This window comes from Diadema antillarum, unplaced genomic scaffold, assembly GCF_040938485.1.
Source record: "Diadema antillarum isolate AM-2024a unplaced genomic scaffold, OU_Dant_1.0 seq00001278_RagTag, whole genome shotgun sequence".
Classification (NCBI taxonomy): domain Eukaryota; kingdom Metazoa; phylum Echinodermata; class Echinoidea; order Diadematoida; family Diadematidae; genus Diadema; species Diadema antillarum.
In genome coordinates, this window is record NW_027272058.1 from 512,650 (window position 1) to 531,070 (window position 18,421).

At 38.0% G+C, this 18,421-nt stretch overlaps 1 protein-coding gene across 1 annotated transcript in view; it reads left to right on the forward strand.

Moving 5' to 3' along the window:
- LOC139745584 (liprin-beta-1-like) overlaps window positions 1–16,992 on the forward strand; it is a 90,427-nt gene extending 73,435 nt beyond the window's left edge. The window contains exons 17-25 of the mRNA XM_071655977.1: window positions 355–505; window positions 2,956–3,156; window positions 3,804–3,926; window positions 6,299–6,346; window positions 12,872–12,997; window positions 14,045–14,233; window positions 14,811–14,996; window positions 15,740–15,817; window positions 16,410–16,992. Coding sequence (XP_071512078.1) covers window positions 355–505; window positions 2,956–3,156; window positions 3,804–3,926; window positions 6,299–6,346; window positions 12,872–12,997; window positions 14,045–14,233; window positions 14,811–14,996; window positions 15,740–15,817; window positions 16,410–16,454 — 1,147 coding nt within the window. The 3' untranslated portion in view covers window positions 16,455–16,992. The remainder of the gene's footprint in view (window positions 1–354; window positions 506–2,955; window positions 3,157–3,803; window positions 3,927–6,298; window positions 6,347–12,871; window positions 12,998–14,044; window positions 14,234–14,810; window positions 14,997–15,739; window positions 15,818–16,409) is intronic.
- Window positions 16,993–18,421: the final 1,429 nt, after the last annotated feature.

The window sequence follows — 18,421 nt, forward strand, 5'->3', positions numbered from 1 at the left end:
CACAATCAAATCAAATGACCAGTACTGTGTATGAACATAGCTCAATGGTATCCATTATACACTCAGACCTTTTGTCCCCCTTTTTGTGTTTTAAGAAGATTTTACTCTGACTAGTTACCTGGTGAAATAATTTTCCAAGACTTGGCACAAATTCATCTAAAGTCTTTGCCACTGCCCTCTCAAACTCACACAGGCATTCCAAATTAAATGATTGCAATGTTCATGTGTCCATGATGGCAATTTGTTGAAATGGATGAATGCACTTCCAATACTGCATCATCAATGAATCCAACTTTGTTGAATCTTTCCCATTTATACCTTCTTTCCGTTTTCTTCCTTTTCACCGGCTTCCAGGGATGTGAACGCACCCTTTGCCAAGTGGGAAGGTGATCAGATCGCTGACTGGTTGCGAAATATGGGGCTGTCACAGTACGCCTCCGCCTGCAGGGTGTGGGTCAAGAACGGTGGGACGCTGCTGACCGCCACTCCCCTGGACATAGAAAAGGTGAGAGTTCTTGCTTCATAATTTTTTTTTTCACAACAACCTAAAAGGCCAGAGTTAATAAAAGTTGTCTTCTTCTTTGACTCTGCATCAAACACTTTTGGTATTGCACAGATGGCTGGCCGGGTGTATAATAGAACAACAGAGACTCCAACTCTCCAGTTTTCGACGGGAGATCTCCCGCCGAAAACCCATTTTTGCAAAATCTCCCGTTCTCCCGTTTGAGATTTAATCTCTCCCGCCCTGGCTCGATGTCTCCCGTTGGAAAGGATTTCTTACTTATTGCTATCGTATGTTGCAAAAATAAGCCTTAGATATACACCAGAGAGCATCTATAACCCTAGGAACTTCGCGCTTCGCACACATAAACTTGGGTCTCCCGTTTGCTAGGGGTTTCAGGCGGGAGAATCTCCAGAGGTGCTTGGGGTTGGAGAGTCTGTAACAATGAAGATCTCTGTCATTGGCTGCACTTGATTGATGGTCATGTCTTATAAAATAGCATGACTCTAAAAAAGTCTTCCAGGAGTGGTCAGTTATGTATCTTGGGAGATTGGAGAAAGGAAAGTAAAGCATGTGATTTACTTTCGGAGGCCTATTCTATAGTCTTGTTGAAGCTGCATGGCATGCTAAAGTCCAACTTCCACTGGGTGACAAGGGGAAATTAAAGGCTGACAGTTGTTTATGGTACAGTGTAGGTATGTGTGCTTTTTGTTCGCTCTTCCGCACTGAGTATCTGTTCGTATCTGTGCAAAGCTCATAATGAACAACGAATAGTTTACTGTCAGATTCCTACTGCCGGAACCTGGTGCAAAGTTTGCTCACCTGGATCCCGAGCTTTACATATAAATCTTGATCATGTGTGATTGCTCTTGGCTCATAATCCCCGTAACGTAGCACTACAAACACAGCCTCAATGGGGTTTGACTGTCACTGTCAAGTGTATGCTCCAGTGCTTATATTCGCTGACAGGCAATTCTGTTCTAGCAGGCCTGCACTAATCATGGTTTCCGATTTGTACTACCCTACTTCAGTCAAACTTGCATGTCTACTGATTTTAATGCACATGATAAATGGATGTAATTGTCAAGATTGACACAATCCGGGCATACAATGTATCTCATCACAATACAGGTGTTGCTGATAAATCGTTCATGATTGCTTCATTGGAACGTGTTTACCACGCACATGTTATGTTTGACTGGTTGTAGCTTGACGTATTTAGAGAGGATTATTCCATCCCCCATGACTCTTGTGTAGTCCCACATATAGAAATGGAAGTAGTATGGCACACGGAGCACTTGTTTCAGCAGAGTAGAACAGTTTACCATGACTATTAACTTTCAGTCTATATGCTGCCACTGAAGAGAATGGTTTGCTAATGATGAGTTATTGTATATCAGAATGAAGTGGTTTGTTATACATACTCAAGTGTCTCATTCATGTAACTGACCTTTGTTCATCCAATAGATTGATAGGGCTCCATTTCCTGCTTCCTGCATTGTCCATGGACATCTTGACAAATGTAGTCACAGTACAGTGTGTAGTTACATTATGTAGTAGTTAGTAGTGAAGTGTAGTCAGCTCTTGTGTATGATTGGAAACTCTGGTCACTTGCCAAGCTAGTCTGTTTCCAGCTAAAATACTGAGCTTTCGATCTGCAATGCGAATGCTGTTATGACACTGTAGGCAGCAATCATGGTTTATCTGTACATGCCCGAGACAGCCGTTTCCATTGTCAAACCCGGAGAAAAAAAGCATTATCTTAACGTTCATGTTGCAGAGCTAAAACTCACTAATGCCTTTCATTGATACAGCATGTAGCATTCAGTTGAAGAATATATACAGTGCATGCTACCTGAAATTGTGGTCAATAGGCATCTGATTTTGATTGATGTACTACCTGAAATTACCTCTGAGGAAACGAAAAAGTTTTCTGTGTGGCTCAATTCTGTTTACATTCTGTTTACATTCTGTATATCGACTGAAATGGTAAGGGAGCAATACATAACTTTTATCTTGCTAAAGATAGATACATACATGTAGATATACATTTGTACAATGTATGTGCAAACAGATATTAAGCTGGATTGATAGTCTTTTACCCACCAAAAAGCATGCCTTTTTAGTCGTCAGAACACTGCAATGCTTTTTAAAAGGTTTGCTTCCCTACCGTCATGTATATAGTTGTGACTCATATCACTAGCCGGTAAAAAGGTGAAACTAGCACCTGCATTCCTCTGACCCCCTCCTCCTCTTCTCCCTCCATCCCCAGTACTTGGGGCTGAAGAACCCACCAAAAAGCATGCCTTTTTAGTCATCAGAACAATGCAGTGCTTTTTAAAAGGTTTGCTTCCCTGCCGTCATGTATTGTTGTGACTTGTATCCGGTGAGAAGGTGAAACTAGCACCTGCATTCCTCTGACCCCCTTCTTCCTCTTCTCCTTCCGTCCCCAGTACTTGGGGCTGAAGAACCCGCTGCACCGCAAGAAGCTCCAGCTGGCACTGCAGGCCGTGGGCTCGGAGCAAGAGGACAAGCCCGGAGAGCTGGACTACCACTGGGTGACCCGCTGGCTGGATGACGTGGGCCTACCCCAGTACAAGGACACCTTCCTGGAGGCGAGAGTGGACGGCAGGATGCTCCACTATATGACAGTGGTAAGTTGCCATGTCCTCTTTCATGATTGAATCCCACTACCGCCATCCCCCTTTCTTCAGGAAAGGATGATTTAGATTTGGAGATGGAGGAGATCTGCTGGAATCCTATTTCATACAAGCTTTTGTTTAATAAACACCTGACATCTCTTTAGTTCTCTGTGTTGATATTAATAATTCAAAAGTGTTTAACTTTTGTTTAAAAAACTACCTGACTTTTCTTTAGTTCTCTGTGTTGATATTGATAGTTCAAAAGTGTTTAACTTTTGTTTCAAAAGCTACCTGACATTTTGTTAGTTATCTGTATTGATATTAATAATGCAAAAGTATTTAACTGTTGTTTCAAAAGCTACTAGACTTCTCTTTAGTTCTCTGTGTTGATATCAGTAATTAAAAAAGTGTTGAGGAAGGCAAGTTGCCTCAACAAAGAAGTTTGTTTGTTTTTTGTTTTTGCTATTAAAGGGTGCATACTGTTGTAGCTGTATTATCTACTTTTATTTTGATGCAAGAAAGACACATCTGTGAATACAAACCCTTTCTGCAAGAAATAATTCTTCTTATTCATACAATGTATCGATGCATATAATGAGATTATACTGCTGTACAAACATCTCTTTCCCTTACTTTCTCTGTCTTTCTGGTATGTCTAGGATGACCTCTTGCTGCTGAAAGTGACCAGTGCCTTCCACCACACCAGCATCATGCGTGGGGTGCAGTGCCTCCGCCTCAACAACTTCCACCCCAGCTGCCTCCGGAGGAGACCCACGGATGAGGTGAGAGATGGGTTACCATGGAAACATGGCCCATGCTTGATTGTGATGATGATGGTAGTGATGATCCTGATGATGATGATGATGATGGTGATGATGATGATGGTGATGATGATGGTGATGATGGCGATGATGATGGTGATGATGATAATGGTGATGACGATGATGGTGATGATGGTGATGATGGTGATGATGGTGATGATGCTGATGATGAAGATGATATGGATGATGATAATGATGAGAACATTAATGATCACAGTGCACGTCATCCTATTCCCTCACTGTATACCTTCCCAGTTTTTGTAGCTGTCATCATTCTAAGCCAGGACTTTGGAAACTCCAGCATCATTGAATAGTTTCAGTGGAGTTAGCCAAGTACTTCCAGAGAGGGGAGTTGCCAAAAGTGCGAGGGATGCAGTTCGAAAAAGATTAACATCAAAGTGGAATATTTCAATGCAGAGAATGACCGTATATTATCTATTCCTAAGTAGTTTTGCATATTATTTTGTATATCATTTTGCATATTTTCTGTTAATGGCTGAGCTGATCCTACCATTGTGTAATATCTAGATCCTTGGACTATTGGATGTTTACAAATTTCTTTACGTACAATGATAAAGTTCTAAAATATTTATTGTACAGTGTAGTCATGATGACCACCATTTTTGTAATTGTATAATCATGAGTATAGATAGTGCAGTTATGACGATAATTATGAATATTATCTTTATTGTTATTATCTCTGTAGGCTTAGGAGGAGTTAGTTCCGATATTTCATTATTGCTATTATTACAATGGTAATGACAACATCATATTTATAATTCGTATGCTTATTTTACTTTAGAATAAAGTCTTTACAACACAAAGATGCTGATCCACCTGCATATATCAATAAAGCAGCAAATGTAATACGTCATAAAGAATAGAATGCAATAAAGTTGATAGGAAAGAGGTCGAGGGGGAATGTGCAAAGGCATGGACAGATTCTTGTTCCATCAAACCTCGTATGCGACGCGTCTTAATTTACTTCACTATGAACATATTTTTTGGTTCTGTTACAGAAAGAACACTTTGTATCATTCCCGTTTACCATGAATAACATGTTTATGCATGTTTGCGTGTTTATCTCCCCTGCTCTGTGTTGTAAAGATCCCCTATCGGAATGCCTGTCATGTGTTCATTTTATTCTGTCCCTCCGCTTTGTTCATTCTTGTGTATGCCAAGCAATAGTGCAGCAGGCATCAATAAGTGTGTGTGCGAGTCCATTTGTCTCGTGGAGTGTGTACGTACTTTCCGTGCATGTGTATGAACCATTTGATAACTTGTGATAATTCCTACCTCATATGTTTCTGTAAACTTTTTACCAGCCCCTCCCCCCTTTTGGAGTTCCATGCCATTCATCCATATTCTTCTCATCTCTTCAATACTGATACACATACACATACAAGACCTAGCCCACCCCCTCCCAGCACCACACTTTGTAATAAAAATTTATATTGCTAGCTTTTCCCCCAAAACAACTGACAATGTCATATGAATTCTTGTTTGCTTATGTACAAATGTATGTTCACATGCACATCTGTAGTGCAATTATCGTTTAAAATCTGTCTGCTGAAGAAATCATTTGCAATTTGCACGATCAGAAAAACCCCCCACCAAATTTGGAGTAGAACATGAAAAACATAGAAGTTGTAAAGTTCATTGAAATTTATTTGTGCATTCATGTACATTTAAATATTTACCGAGCAGCTCATATGTACTTGCATTCTGTCATCCATTAAGCAATGTACACTGATTGCGTATGATACGTGTATTTCATAGTTGAGTCATGATAAAATTATTTCTTTTGACATGTAGTCATGAGAATTGCCTAGCATTCCCAAACTGTATTTCAATCTATTTATCTGTATTATTGCAGTCATAGCCATCAATCAATTTTGTTTGAGACACATGTTCACGCCTCTTGTATGTATGAGCAGAATACTTAATAGTGATCATCGCTCTTTCATTATATGATTACCTGGTACATACATATGTAGTTTTCTCTTTCATTTTTTAAATGCTTTTGTGACTTTATTTCACCGAAAATTGATCTGACATTTCCATGCATTGTAGAAACAACTTTGACGAACTAATGGGAAACTGTGAACAAAAACAAACAAAACTCCTCCGTGTAATCTTTCTTTCAGCTTTTCTTGTGCACATGGAATATTTGTTGGGCCTCACGGGTGACGCCCACGAGATATTCCGCCCCTTTTATCTCTGTTTCCTGTTCTTCATACATGTGTGTCATTTGTGTGTATATATATATTTTATCTCTTTTTGATTTGGCTTAACAGGTCTATAACTTCTTCTCATGCTTTTTATTCCCGCAGCCGTGGTATAAAAACCTTAAAAATATGCCTCCGTGGAGTAACGAAATGGTACAATGCATGGATGTTCATCAATGTTTCTCACACTTCAATATCTTTAATATTATCTGCACATTATTTAATATATGCTGCAAGCTATTCTTACATTATAATGGCCATTGCTACATAACTGATATAGTTTTGTGCTTGCTTATTAAAACTCTGGTGAGCCTTCAATGTGTGGAAAGAATGGTACAAATTTCAGTCTTTGTGCGGCGTGATTCAAATTGTTGGGAAGGAAACTCTAATATCTCTTAATTCTATTCAGGTCATGATAGTGTGAGAGTTCTTGTGTCTTTGAATTTGAAGCCAAAAATAAGGAGAAAAAAAGAAAATATCCTGGCATGAAAATAATTGTAAAGATCAAATATATGGCACTTGTCTTGATGGTAGTGTGGAAATTTATCACTACCAATTACAATTTAGAGAATGGTCGAAATCCAAGCGAGATTGTCTACCCATTTACTAGGCATTTGTTGATCAATTTGGTAGCCTCTTAATTTGAGGACTGCACGTATGATTAAAAGATTATATTAATTCAAAACACAAAACAGAAGAGAATAGAAACTACTGTGGTTTTAATAGTTGAAGAGAACTCAGCTTTTTAAAAAGTCAAATTTACCCTTTGTCATCCCCTCAGCATTTTATCTAACTATTATTTGCGTCTCGCACATCAAGTAGCATTGTAGGGTGAAGCCAGAAAAGACTGACATTTACATCATTCTAGAAAATATTTCAAGCTCAAATGTACGTGTACATCAGTAGTAGTTGTAGATTTGATTTTATTAGCGGCAATTTTATTTCTCCATGTGACAATGTGTGCGTCTTGTGACATGAAAGTACAGAGTGAACTTGGAAATGAGATTTATTCTGCATGTACTGTATGGCAGTGGCTTTGTGCTGTGTGAAGTTTAATGGACCAGTTATTCAAAAAACAAACAAACAAACAAACAGCACTGATGTACAAATTGTGGGGGGAAAAAAGAATTCCCAAATCAGTGGATATAGATAAAGATGAAAATGTTTATATCATTTTACTGCTACATTTTGAAAAGGAGGACCTTTTTTAAGAACACAAACCTTCGCATACAAATGATCAACGCAAAATTCAAGGTTATTTGAAGTTTTCTATGTTGTGAAAAAAAAAATAGAAGTCATTTCAATTCAAGATCTCTTTAAAAAGTTTTGTGTTTGTAAGATAGCAGTCCAATTCTAGGTAGACAGTGGTTTGTATTTTCTACATTGAATATCCATTTTAAAGTCTTAAAAAAAAAAAAGGAAGGGAGATGCAAAATATGTATGCCTATGTTTGTGTTTGTGTTTGTGTTTGTGTTTATGTTTGTGTGTTTGTGTGTGTTTAGGGAGGGGTGAGTGGATTGTTCCTCACAGCAATGCATGATCTTAAGTAGAAATATTCTTTTGAACCAGATACAGAACTCTTCCTTGCTCGCTCTTGAGTTAATCACAGAGTTAATCACAACACTAATGTTTAACATAACACTCTTCACTTCCACTCACGATGTATTGAGTAGTATGTTACCGTAGAATGGCTATGTTGGTGTAGTACACGTGTAGATACTGTATATATTGGTGTTAGTCTTTCTGTGGCAAATGTCTACACCATCTCAAGTGAAAAACCCCCTTCTCTGTTGACAAGTTTCATAATGTTTTTTTATTTGTTCTTCCACTGACGGGAAAACTAGTGATGGTGTGTATTAAGTGAATCATACTTACTTATATATGTACAAGGAGTAAAAAGTCAGATATTGCATATGGTCCGTAGCTAAAGGAAGAATTAACACATTTCCTTTGGGAAACTGGTGGGTTGTGTACAAAGTCAGGGGAGATGTCAAAATCTTGGCACTGAGTGGGTTTAATAGTAAAATACATTAGCACTTCATATGTTCCTTCTACTAATGAGGACCTAGCAATGGCAGACTAGTCCATATTAGGGCAGGTGTCTATGGGAAATGTGTGTTGTAGCAAAAATCAATTTGTTCCTTAATTGGCTAATGGAATCATTCTTTTGTATTAAATAAACAGGGCAAGTATCATTATATAGTCAGGAACTGATTCAAACATTAACCCTTGAACGATGGAAAGCTTACAGCGTCTGCTAAAATCTCGGTGGAAATTTCAGAACTATGCATTGAAGAGATTAAATACATCGACAGTCTGCTCTGTTGCACAACCATAATAAAATATGTGCTGCGTAATATAAAATGTCATTATGTCACATGACCATGTGAAAGTGATCATGTGATGGCAGGGGTGGATAGAAGGGAGTTATAAATTGCAAAGCATATGAAACTACCCTTTACATGAGTGTGTCACATCACAACATCGTAACATTCCTTTGTGGGGCAGAGATCTGGAGTGGATGAAATCACACTTGTGACATTGCCTCTGAAACAGTTGGCTTTATAATGAGATCGTTTAGTTTTGGTTGAGACCTAACTTCAGGTTTATAACATGATTTGGTGAGATAATGAGAAACCTCTCATGACATATGAAAGAGCATGTAATTTCAAGAGGAATTCAAAGTTTCTTTGATGAAAAATGTTTTTTAAATGGCTGAGATATCCAAAACAGAACAATTCTAATAAAAGGTGGGACTCACCTGTAATATTAAGATTACTTTGTTTTACTTTGTTTTTGGATGTCTCAGCCATTCCAAAACCAATTTTCATCTAATAAACTATGAAATCCTCTTAGAATGGTATGCTCTATACATAAGTGGTATCTTGCAAAAAGTTAAAATCCCGATCCTCATCTCCACCAATATTATACTATCCATTCAATAGCCCTACATCTGTAATCATAAAAAGAGACTAGAATACTAACAGTCTGGGTAATCTATGCTTTAAAGTTTTACATGATTTGTCAGATACTTGAAAATATTGAATTTCACTCTTTATTATCATTTTCTTTTTAAAAATGATGTATTTGTTTTCATTTTTCCCAACACATAACAGTAATCGCCAAATGAATGGTGATTTCTCCATTGTCAATGTCGTATTTTCTGTTTCAATAATTTTTCTCTTCTTACAAGAGCAAAACCATACATTAGATAAAAAGCAAAAGGACACTTGATCATCGCAAACCTCGCTTGATTAGCTTGAGAAATAATTTCAACAATTTTTGTTGATATCACTTTTGCGTTGCAGTAATTTGCTTGCTTTAATCCTTCTTTTTTTTCGTGGCTTCATCGTCAATCTAACTCACACAGGCAAATCAACTTCTTTTTGAAGTTGGATAAAATAGTAGAAGTTTTTGGCATAATTGGATGAGAAACAACAAATTTTTAGGATTTTAAACTTTAGCATGTTAATGTCCAGTTTTGACAAAACTGCTGCTGTATGTTTGATTACATTGCAACTCAGTACAGTTTTCTGGAACAAGACATTGTCCTGCTCTTAAAATCTGAATACAGCTTACAGGGTAGACTGGTTTTAAGTATTGTACAGTATTTACATGTACATTGTATTTAAAAACCCAAAACAAGCAAAAAATTAAAAAACAAGGCATAACATCATGTCACCTACTGATACACTTACTACGAAAGCTGTTACAAATGCATGCACACGCCATTCACTTCTGATATGAACTTTACAAAGTTCAGTCAAACCTGTCTGTAGTGGCCTCCTGTCTATAAGGACTACCTGCTTTGTTTTCATTGAGTGGTTACTATAGACAGACACACATATTAAAAGAAAAAGGAGGGGTACAATATGCCTTGCACTTGTGTTAACCCTAACTAGGCCGGGGGGGGGGGGGGGGGGGGGGGTCTCCGAGGCCCCCCCTCGACGTTTCGCGCGATGTATCGCTATCGCGAGAAGCTATCGCCACGACATTTCATGACTTTTTTTCTTTCAAGTTTCCCGCATCTTTTGACACCAAATTTGCGATGCCCGGGTGCGCGGTTCCGAAGTGTCGCATAAATACAATGCACGTGCATGTCAGACCAAAAATTGCTCAAAAACGTGAATTCGTGTACAATTTCAATGCAAATTGTGTTTACAGGCAAATTTCATAAAAGCATGATTTTTGGGGGGTTTTATTGATTAAAATCAATTAGTAACTTATTTTCTTGTTCGGAACAATGTCGCGGACAAATTTCATCGAAAAAACAATGAAAAACATAAAGTCAAAAAAAAAGGAGATACATAAGAAATTCAAAAAACAATAAAAAACTTAGGAAATTTTTTATGATTGCACAATTTTTTTCTCTTACATTTGCTAAGGACACTAAAAAGAATATTTACACAAAAAATGTGTGTTTTGAGCTTTATTTAGTGATTTATACCAAATTGTTTGATTTCATGCATCATTATGCATAAATTAGCATAATTTAGCATAAATGATAATTTTTTGAAAATTTAACTTTGTGGCACTTTAGATTACATCATAGGCAGTGTGTGTGCCAATTTTCGTCGCGATCGCGCAGTCGATGGCCGAGATCTGGAGGGGGGCCTGGGAGGCCCCCCCCCCCCCCCCTTCCCGGCTCTATGATCTACCTAAATAGCCTGGCCTAGTTAGGCGTTACTGTAGACAGACGCACATATTAAAAGAAAAAGGAGGGGTATGCCTTGCACTTGTGTTAACTTGTACAAATCCATATCAAAAATCAAGGGGGGGGGGGGGGGACGGAGATGAGTGTGAGAGTTGGGTAAATCCCATCATGAATCAGTGATATTAGCATCATAGACTTTGCAAAGAATATAGAGACATTTCCTCCAACAATGTACAGTCACTGTAGAAACATGTACAAACTGTATGCAGTGACACAATACCAGGAGCACAATTTGTCTCAGTAGTCTTAATCACAGGAACTTTAAATTTTTTCTTTCTCACATCCATTGAACTGTGAAGGGGACAGGTGGCTTATCGGGGTTTCCTGTTGGGTCACATTGTAAAGACCGCTTTTGGCTTTTTTAGAATAATGTTGTGGGCTTTGCCTGAAATAGAGGGAGGCGTTTTCCATGATTGGGACATTGCTACCCACCAGGAGGGTCAAAGTCTATCTGTTTGCATCATATTTTTTGAAGGACACCAGGAAAGCCATTGAGACATAATCCAGAATTCAAAAGATAAAATCGATTTTGAATTTCCTTACCACACAGGCTGCCATATACTTACAGTTGAAATCAACTTTATAATCAATTTTAACTCTTCATAAAACAGGGCCCAGAAGACATGATATCAACCCTCAACCAATCAAATAGAAACAAAAGGTTACCATGACTCTGAAATTCTTAACATCTGTAATGGGCAATGGCTGCAAAGTAGCTGGAGATATTAAAGGGTTATTAGTTGGGGCGTCCATTTTAGGGCACATATTTTCCACATGCTTGTATCCCAACTATGTGTATGTATGTGACTATTGTTGTTCATTGTAATTGTGTATTCTTTAAATGCATTTAAATTGTAGAATGGTGTACGTGTGGCACTTTGTTATATGTATCTGTAGCAGAGGAAGGAATATAAGTATCAAGTACTTTATATGATAAAGGCTCTGGCAAATTCAGCTCAATCCATGTGTTGTGTTTGGGGATGTCTTGACATCTGTATATCTTTGCAAAACTAACAAGTTCTTTTCAGTGAAAATGTCTAGATTTCATTGGGATAAGAAAAAAAAAATAGATAGCAGTGTAGTTCTTCAATTAGTGTAGAAATCATACCATCAATCAAAGAGCAAGATATTTAGGTCAAAGTCAAGCCGATAGGTACTCCAACTCATGGTGGAGGGTTTTTGATTCAGTAAAGAAATAGCGAAGTGTGACACTGGGTGTAAGAATGTAGAAGAAAATGTCTTTCTCGTAGATTTAGTTGGTAAAATGATTTTGACTATTAAGCACTCTATTTTGCTCTTTGCCAGAGCCGTAAATATATTTTTATATTTTGCATGAAAATTTGTCTTCTGGTGATGGTTGTTTTTCTTGAAATTTTAGATTTTTTCTTCTTGTTCAAAACACCTGTAGCAATGTATTAGCTCATTCTTTCTTCCCGTTGTTATTGGATCGCTTAGGTAAATACCTGGAATATAAAGTTGGCCTGTAATATTGACTGTTTGTCAAGAGAATAGAATACTAATTTGGTGATTTTTACTTTAGGTTTTACTAAGCCACCAGCCTCATATATTTTTTATCTTGGAGAAAGGTTAGAAGAAGTTAAGTGAATTTGGAATATTATTGTCAAATGGCTGTTCCACAATCTCTCTAATATAATCAAATAAACTTCTTATCTTTCTTTTTTTTTGGGGGGGGGGGGGATGAACAATATCAAAAGCTTTCCAATTTGCCCCAAATTGGAACAATCTTCAATATGACTCAAACCTTTTTATCACCAGATGTTTCTATGTCTTCTTATATTGATCATATGTATGTAGCTATTTGTATGTAGATCTTTATAGTAAAATTTCAGTCAAGTGCATAACCTATGTATTTATAACCATGTAGACGTTATTTTGTAGACCTCTTTTATGTAAAGTTTTTGTATTTTACACCCCTCTCTCCTCCCCTCCCTGCCCTCATGTAGCCTTATGAGACCGGCACACAGGTCACTCTCTGGACCAACCATAGAGTGATGGAGTGGCTGAGATCAGTGGATCTATCGGAGTACGCCCCCAACCTGCGAGGTAGCGGAGTACATGGTGCCCTCATGGTAAGATCTAGAAAAAACCAGAAGTGTTGTCAATTGATTTCCTTCCAGACCAATTTGCCTATGATAGATGACATAGAACAGAATGGAATAGGATAGAATGGAATAGAATAGAACAGAGTAGAATAGAATAGAATAGAATAGAATAGAATAGATTAGAATAGATTAGAAGAGAATAGAATAGAATAGAATAGAATAGAATAGAATAGAATAGAATAGAATAGATTAGAATAGATTAGAATGGAATGGAATGGAATGAAATAGAATGGAATGGAATAGAATGGAGTATAATAGAATGGAATAGAAAAGAACGGAGTAGAATAAAATAGAATGGAATGGAATAGAATAGATAAAATAAAATAATAACAGAATACAATTAGAATAGAATACTAATAGAATAGAATAGATCACTTAAAGTGATTACCTTTAGACCAATTTGATGATTTGAATATTGCTATTAACCGGTTGAGGACGAGTCCGGAGTATACTCGGGCAGGGGTCTATGGGAAATGCGTGTTGTAGCAAAATCAGTCCGTCCTCAACGGGTTAAAGAAAAGTAGATTTTCTTTACAGACTGAAAATTCAGTTGAATATTGGTAAGTAGTAGTTGATTTCATTCTAGATTTTTTTTTTCAATTGAAATATTGGTAAGAAAAATTCTGATTTCCCTATTGACTGATTTGTGTGTTAAAATATGATAAAAAGTGATCAGACCTGCTTGAAGACTACTGCATTGATTGAAATATATCAATGAGAGGACAAGGAAATTTTGCTGTTCGTATATGTTTCCTTCTATCCCTGGCAGATCTAGACCTATGCATCCTAATTTTAACCATGTCTGTTCCAGGGACCAGGGGGATTTCATGAAAATGCAGCTTCACATTTTTGAGATTTGAATGTGTGTGTGTGTGTGTGTGTGTGTGTGTGTGTGTGTGTGTGTGTGTATGTGTTTTCCCCTGATATAGTAATGTACTGCCTAAGATTCTGATGTGTGCCATGGCAAAATGTACATGTCTATTTCATATTCCTTTAAAAAAAAATTCTAATTAGGTCCTAGAGCCAAGGTTTACAGCAGAGACACTAGCTGCTATCCTCTGTATCCCAGGCAACAAGACGTTGCTACGGCGACACCTCAGCACCCATTTCATCTCCCTGATTGGCCCCGACATCCAGCAGCAGAAGCGAGAGGCGGAGAAACAGCCGACCTACATGCCCCTCAACTTCCTGGCCAAGGTCAAGGTGAGTTCAGTGAACTCTGAGCTATTGTGATGTCATAGGGTCATGATAGCCATTGTGATGTCAAAGGGTGTAAGCCATTGTGATGTCATAGGGTCTTTGCCATTGTTGGCATGTGATTGTGCAACACTTTAGCTGATGTCATGTGATGAACAGCTTTTGGAGAATGTTTCCTAACCTTATTCGGATTTCTGTTACTGATGCAGGTATAATTGATCAAATTTACTGTGTTTTTTTTTTAGGTCAAGAATATCTCTTCAAAGTACATGTGCTTTATATTGGCTCTAAAGCCTGATGTAAGGTTTGCAGTAAATGGAAAGCATACTATTTTGTCCCATGTGTGACCAAGATAGTGTACAGTTGCAGCAGTGATATACATGTAGCAATTTACAATGTGATGCAATCATTAGTATGAAAGGAGATGGAACTACAAGATTCAAAAGGACATTGGATGAAAATTGACAATCATTAAACATAAGTTACACATTTGTAAAGCGTGTCATTCTGCAAAAAGAGACAGCAGTATTCAATCAGGCGTGTGAGTTGTGACCATCTATTCCTGAAAATTTGTTCACGGCAGCCCAAGAAGAGGACGTTTGGGAAGCAAAAGCGAGGGACGGAGCTCGACGACTACGTCTGCCCGATGGATCTGGGCCACCAACCCTCCATGAACGGGTCGAATCACGTCAATGGGAGCCGACCGCCCCCGCCCAGCTACCGGGTGGAGGTTCGGCGGGCTGACATGGTACACCGACAGCAGGATGAGGTCGGGGTACAATCTGACCTTTGACTCCGTTAACTCATCTCATTTGTGACGTTTAACATGAAGCGTTAAATGTTATGTCCAGTAGTGCACATGTCCAGTGGTGCACTTGCTTTGCAATTGCTTTATCCTTTTTGATGTTGTTGTTTTACCAAAATGCTGGATAATTTTTTGGCTATAAGGATATGAGGATTATGCAACAGCACAGACTTTATCGTTATTGAAATCCAAGATTCCCAAGATTCCTGAACTCAGTGTATAGTGATATGATGATGTTGTTCGGCAACGTTTCTGATGATTTGTACATAAAATGTTTCTTTTTTATATAATAACAGAAAAGTAGTTACTGCAGCTGCTCTTTTTCGAAGTCATTTGGTTGAAGCATTGTAATTCTAGAATAATTCAATGTAAAGGAAGAAATGCAGACCTCCCAACCAATCTGAATGTGGAGGAAAGAATCTGAATTTTGACTCTTTCTCGATCTTGTTTCAATAGGAGTTTCCTATTTTTATTGATGATTTTACGACACACTCATATGGGAACTGCTCTTTCTTTCCTACTTTTGAGCCAAATTATCCCTGTTTTTCAGCTAGAAGGGATGGGAGGTCTGGAAATGTACTCTTCATGGATTTCTTTCAGACATATTCAATGGACAAAAAACCCACAATAGAAAGTAACACATCTTCGGAACTTTACCCTTTCAAAAATGGTAAGATTTGCTGTATTCACTTTCAATCCTTCTGCAGAGAGCGGAGGGAGGAGAGATGCAAGAAGGAACGGCCAAGAAATTTGGAGCCCTGTCAGAAGAGATCAACTCATTGACGGTGAGTCTATCATTCCATCTTACCCAATCAAGGACTTCTGTCTCATCATTTGCCATCGAGTCTGAAAAACTACGCTTCTGGGGATTGGTGCTCCATCTTTTTCCTTCATTTTTTGATTTAAACTATTCATTGTAAATGTTCACTTAAACCTAACATTCCTTCCACTTTTCCCTTTGTTGTTCATATAGGAATTGAAAGTTTATTTAATGAAAGTTGGTTCTGAAATTGCTGAGATATCCAAAACAAAGAGGTCCAAGAAGAAGGTGGGATCCATCTTTTATTAGGACCTCTTTGTTGTCCTTTATATATATATATGTATATATATCTCAGCCATTTCAAAACCGATTTTCATCAGATAAACTTTTAATTCCTCTTAGAATTGTATGCTCTTTAATATTTCATAAGTGGTTTCTAATTATCTCACCAAAAGTTGATATCTGAATCCCCCATCTCAACCAAAATTATACCATCCCTTTAATTTTGCAATTGAAAATACAAATTAGTGAAAAGACAAGTCTCTTTGGTACATGCACTGCTTGATGTTTTGAATGACAAGTATTCAAAACTGTCATGATCTTTTTCTCAATTTCAGACCATGCTGTCAAACTCGGACATGGAGCGAAGCACCCACGTGTGATGTGACGAACCAACCTCTTATGCAGGATTAGATTCACTACATGCCCAACCTCAGGCCCAGCCAGTTATTGCGCTGAACTTTTTGCAGACAAAGGAATATATGCAAGCCAAAAGAACAAGTGGGAACATCTGGCACCGTGTCCTGGCAAGATTTATGCGGAAGTGTATTTTTATAAGCCGTGACGAGTATTTTGGATATGTGGATGGAATAATTTTTCTTTTGAAAAGGCAAAGCAGAATTGTGATGATTACGTCAACTGACATGGGAAGATGATTTACGGTGCAGCTTGCATACTGAACACTTTGCAGGAATGAGCTATTCAGATGGTTTCCCTAGTTATGCACATGAAAAATATATGTGAAACACAGACAAAGAGAAAATGCCCCGTAATTGTGAGCATTGCAAATCGGAAGCTTCTTCAAGTCTCGTCTCCAACTCAACGGAAGCGTAATTGGTGGCAAGATCCTGGCAGAAACACCCAATTCTGTGAGAACCACGCAGGAATAGACCCATTCCTCTATCAAGTGAATTTAGCTTGCTGAAAAAAAAAAAAAAAAAAGAGTATGCACATTGTACGGGGTCTTCCGTAATTCTACGCAGGGATGGAGTACCGAATATTTCTCCATCGCAGATGACGTCAACTGACCCGCTCCCTCTCAGACTGTGCACAGGATCCAATGGGCTGCCTGCAGTCGAAAGGATTTACCTCTTTCTGTGCCAGGGACTTTGGACGACACTGTGTACAGCGCTAGGTGGCTTTTTTGTGCAAATTGACACTCATAGCACACATAGGGTTTATTGAACAAAGTCCCAGTGACTTGTCAACCTCACTTCATGGAAAATGAAAACATTGATACTTGACGAATACTAAATGTCATTTCTATGTTGTTGTATTTTTTTTTTCACATATAACTTGTGATAATTGATTTCCTGTTGTCACTTTGTATTGTTTGATGAGAGGAAAATCACGATGTAATTCTGCAACAAGAAAAACTTGACTATAGTGACGTGCGGAAAGTGCTATTATTTATGAAAATATTTATGTTTTTTACTCACCTTTCTAATGAATTGTTAAAGTAATATGAACTCAAGCTATGGTTTCTCACATTTGAAACTGGTATTTGTACATTTTGTCTTCACACCTGTAACTTTGCTTGTGTTGCTGTCTTTACAATCCATACACCAATCAGCAAGTGCTTATGAATGCTCAGATTTCAGGGTTTTCTTGCATCGCATCTTTGGCCTTGTTTTCCTTCTATTGTTGGCGGAATATTTCACCAAAGATTAGTGACTTTTATTTCGGGGAATAACGAAAAAAAATAGAAAGAAAGAAATTATTTGCCGTCAGGCTGTATTTCCCATCACAAGCTCTTCCAATAAATGTTTGATTATTCTATGTAGATTTATGGGTGAATTTTTAATTGATGTACAAGGAAAATTTTGTAAGCAGAATTCATACACTGAACTACCAGAGAAAATTATTAACCTTCTGAGTTGTATTGCTGGGTGTGTAAATACACGTGAGAGAGAGAGAGAGAGAGAGAAAAGAAAAGAAAGTGCACTGTGTTGTCCCTTACCCTCTTATGTTCCCCACAAAACTGACGTCAAATGTGCATAATGAAATAAAATCACCATCCACCAATGGTCCCACAGTATTCAATTTCACGTCTGTCACCGTTCAACACCGTATGCATGGCTGTTGCTACTCATGCCTGGACTGCTGATATTTTCATGTCAACAGAGAGGATAGGTGAACAATGCTGCCTGAAATGTACTTCAGCTTGAGAGAAATGCATTAAATACCTGGTAGCGACGGAATTCATGGAAGGCATTGGCCCGATTCTTTCCCCGCCCGCAGGGGTATGTACGAAGCCTATATGAATAGCACTGACCAATCTGCGAATATATGCTTCGATTCCACCTTCGATACGTGGGCTTATAAGGGAGTTCACGGTTGTGATTTGCGC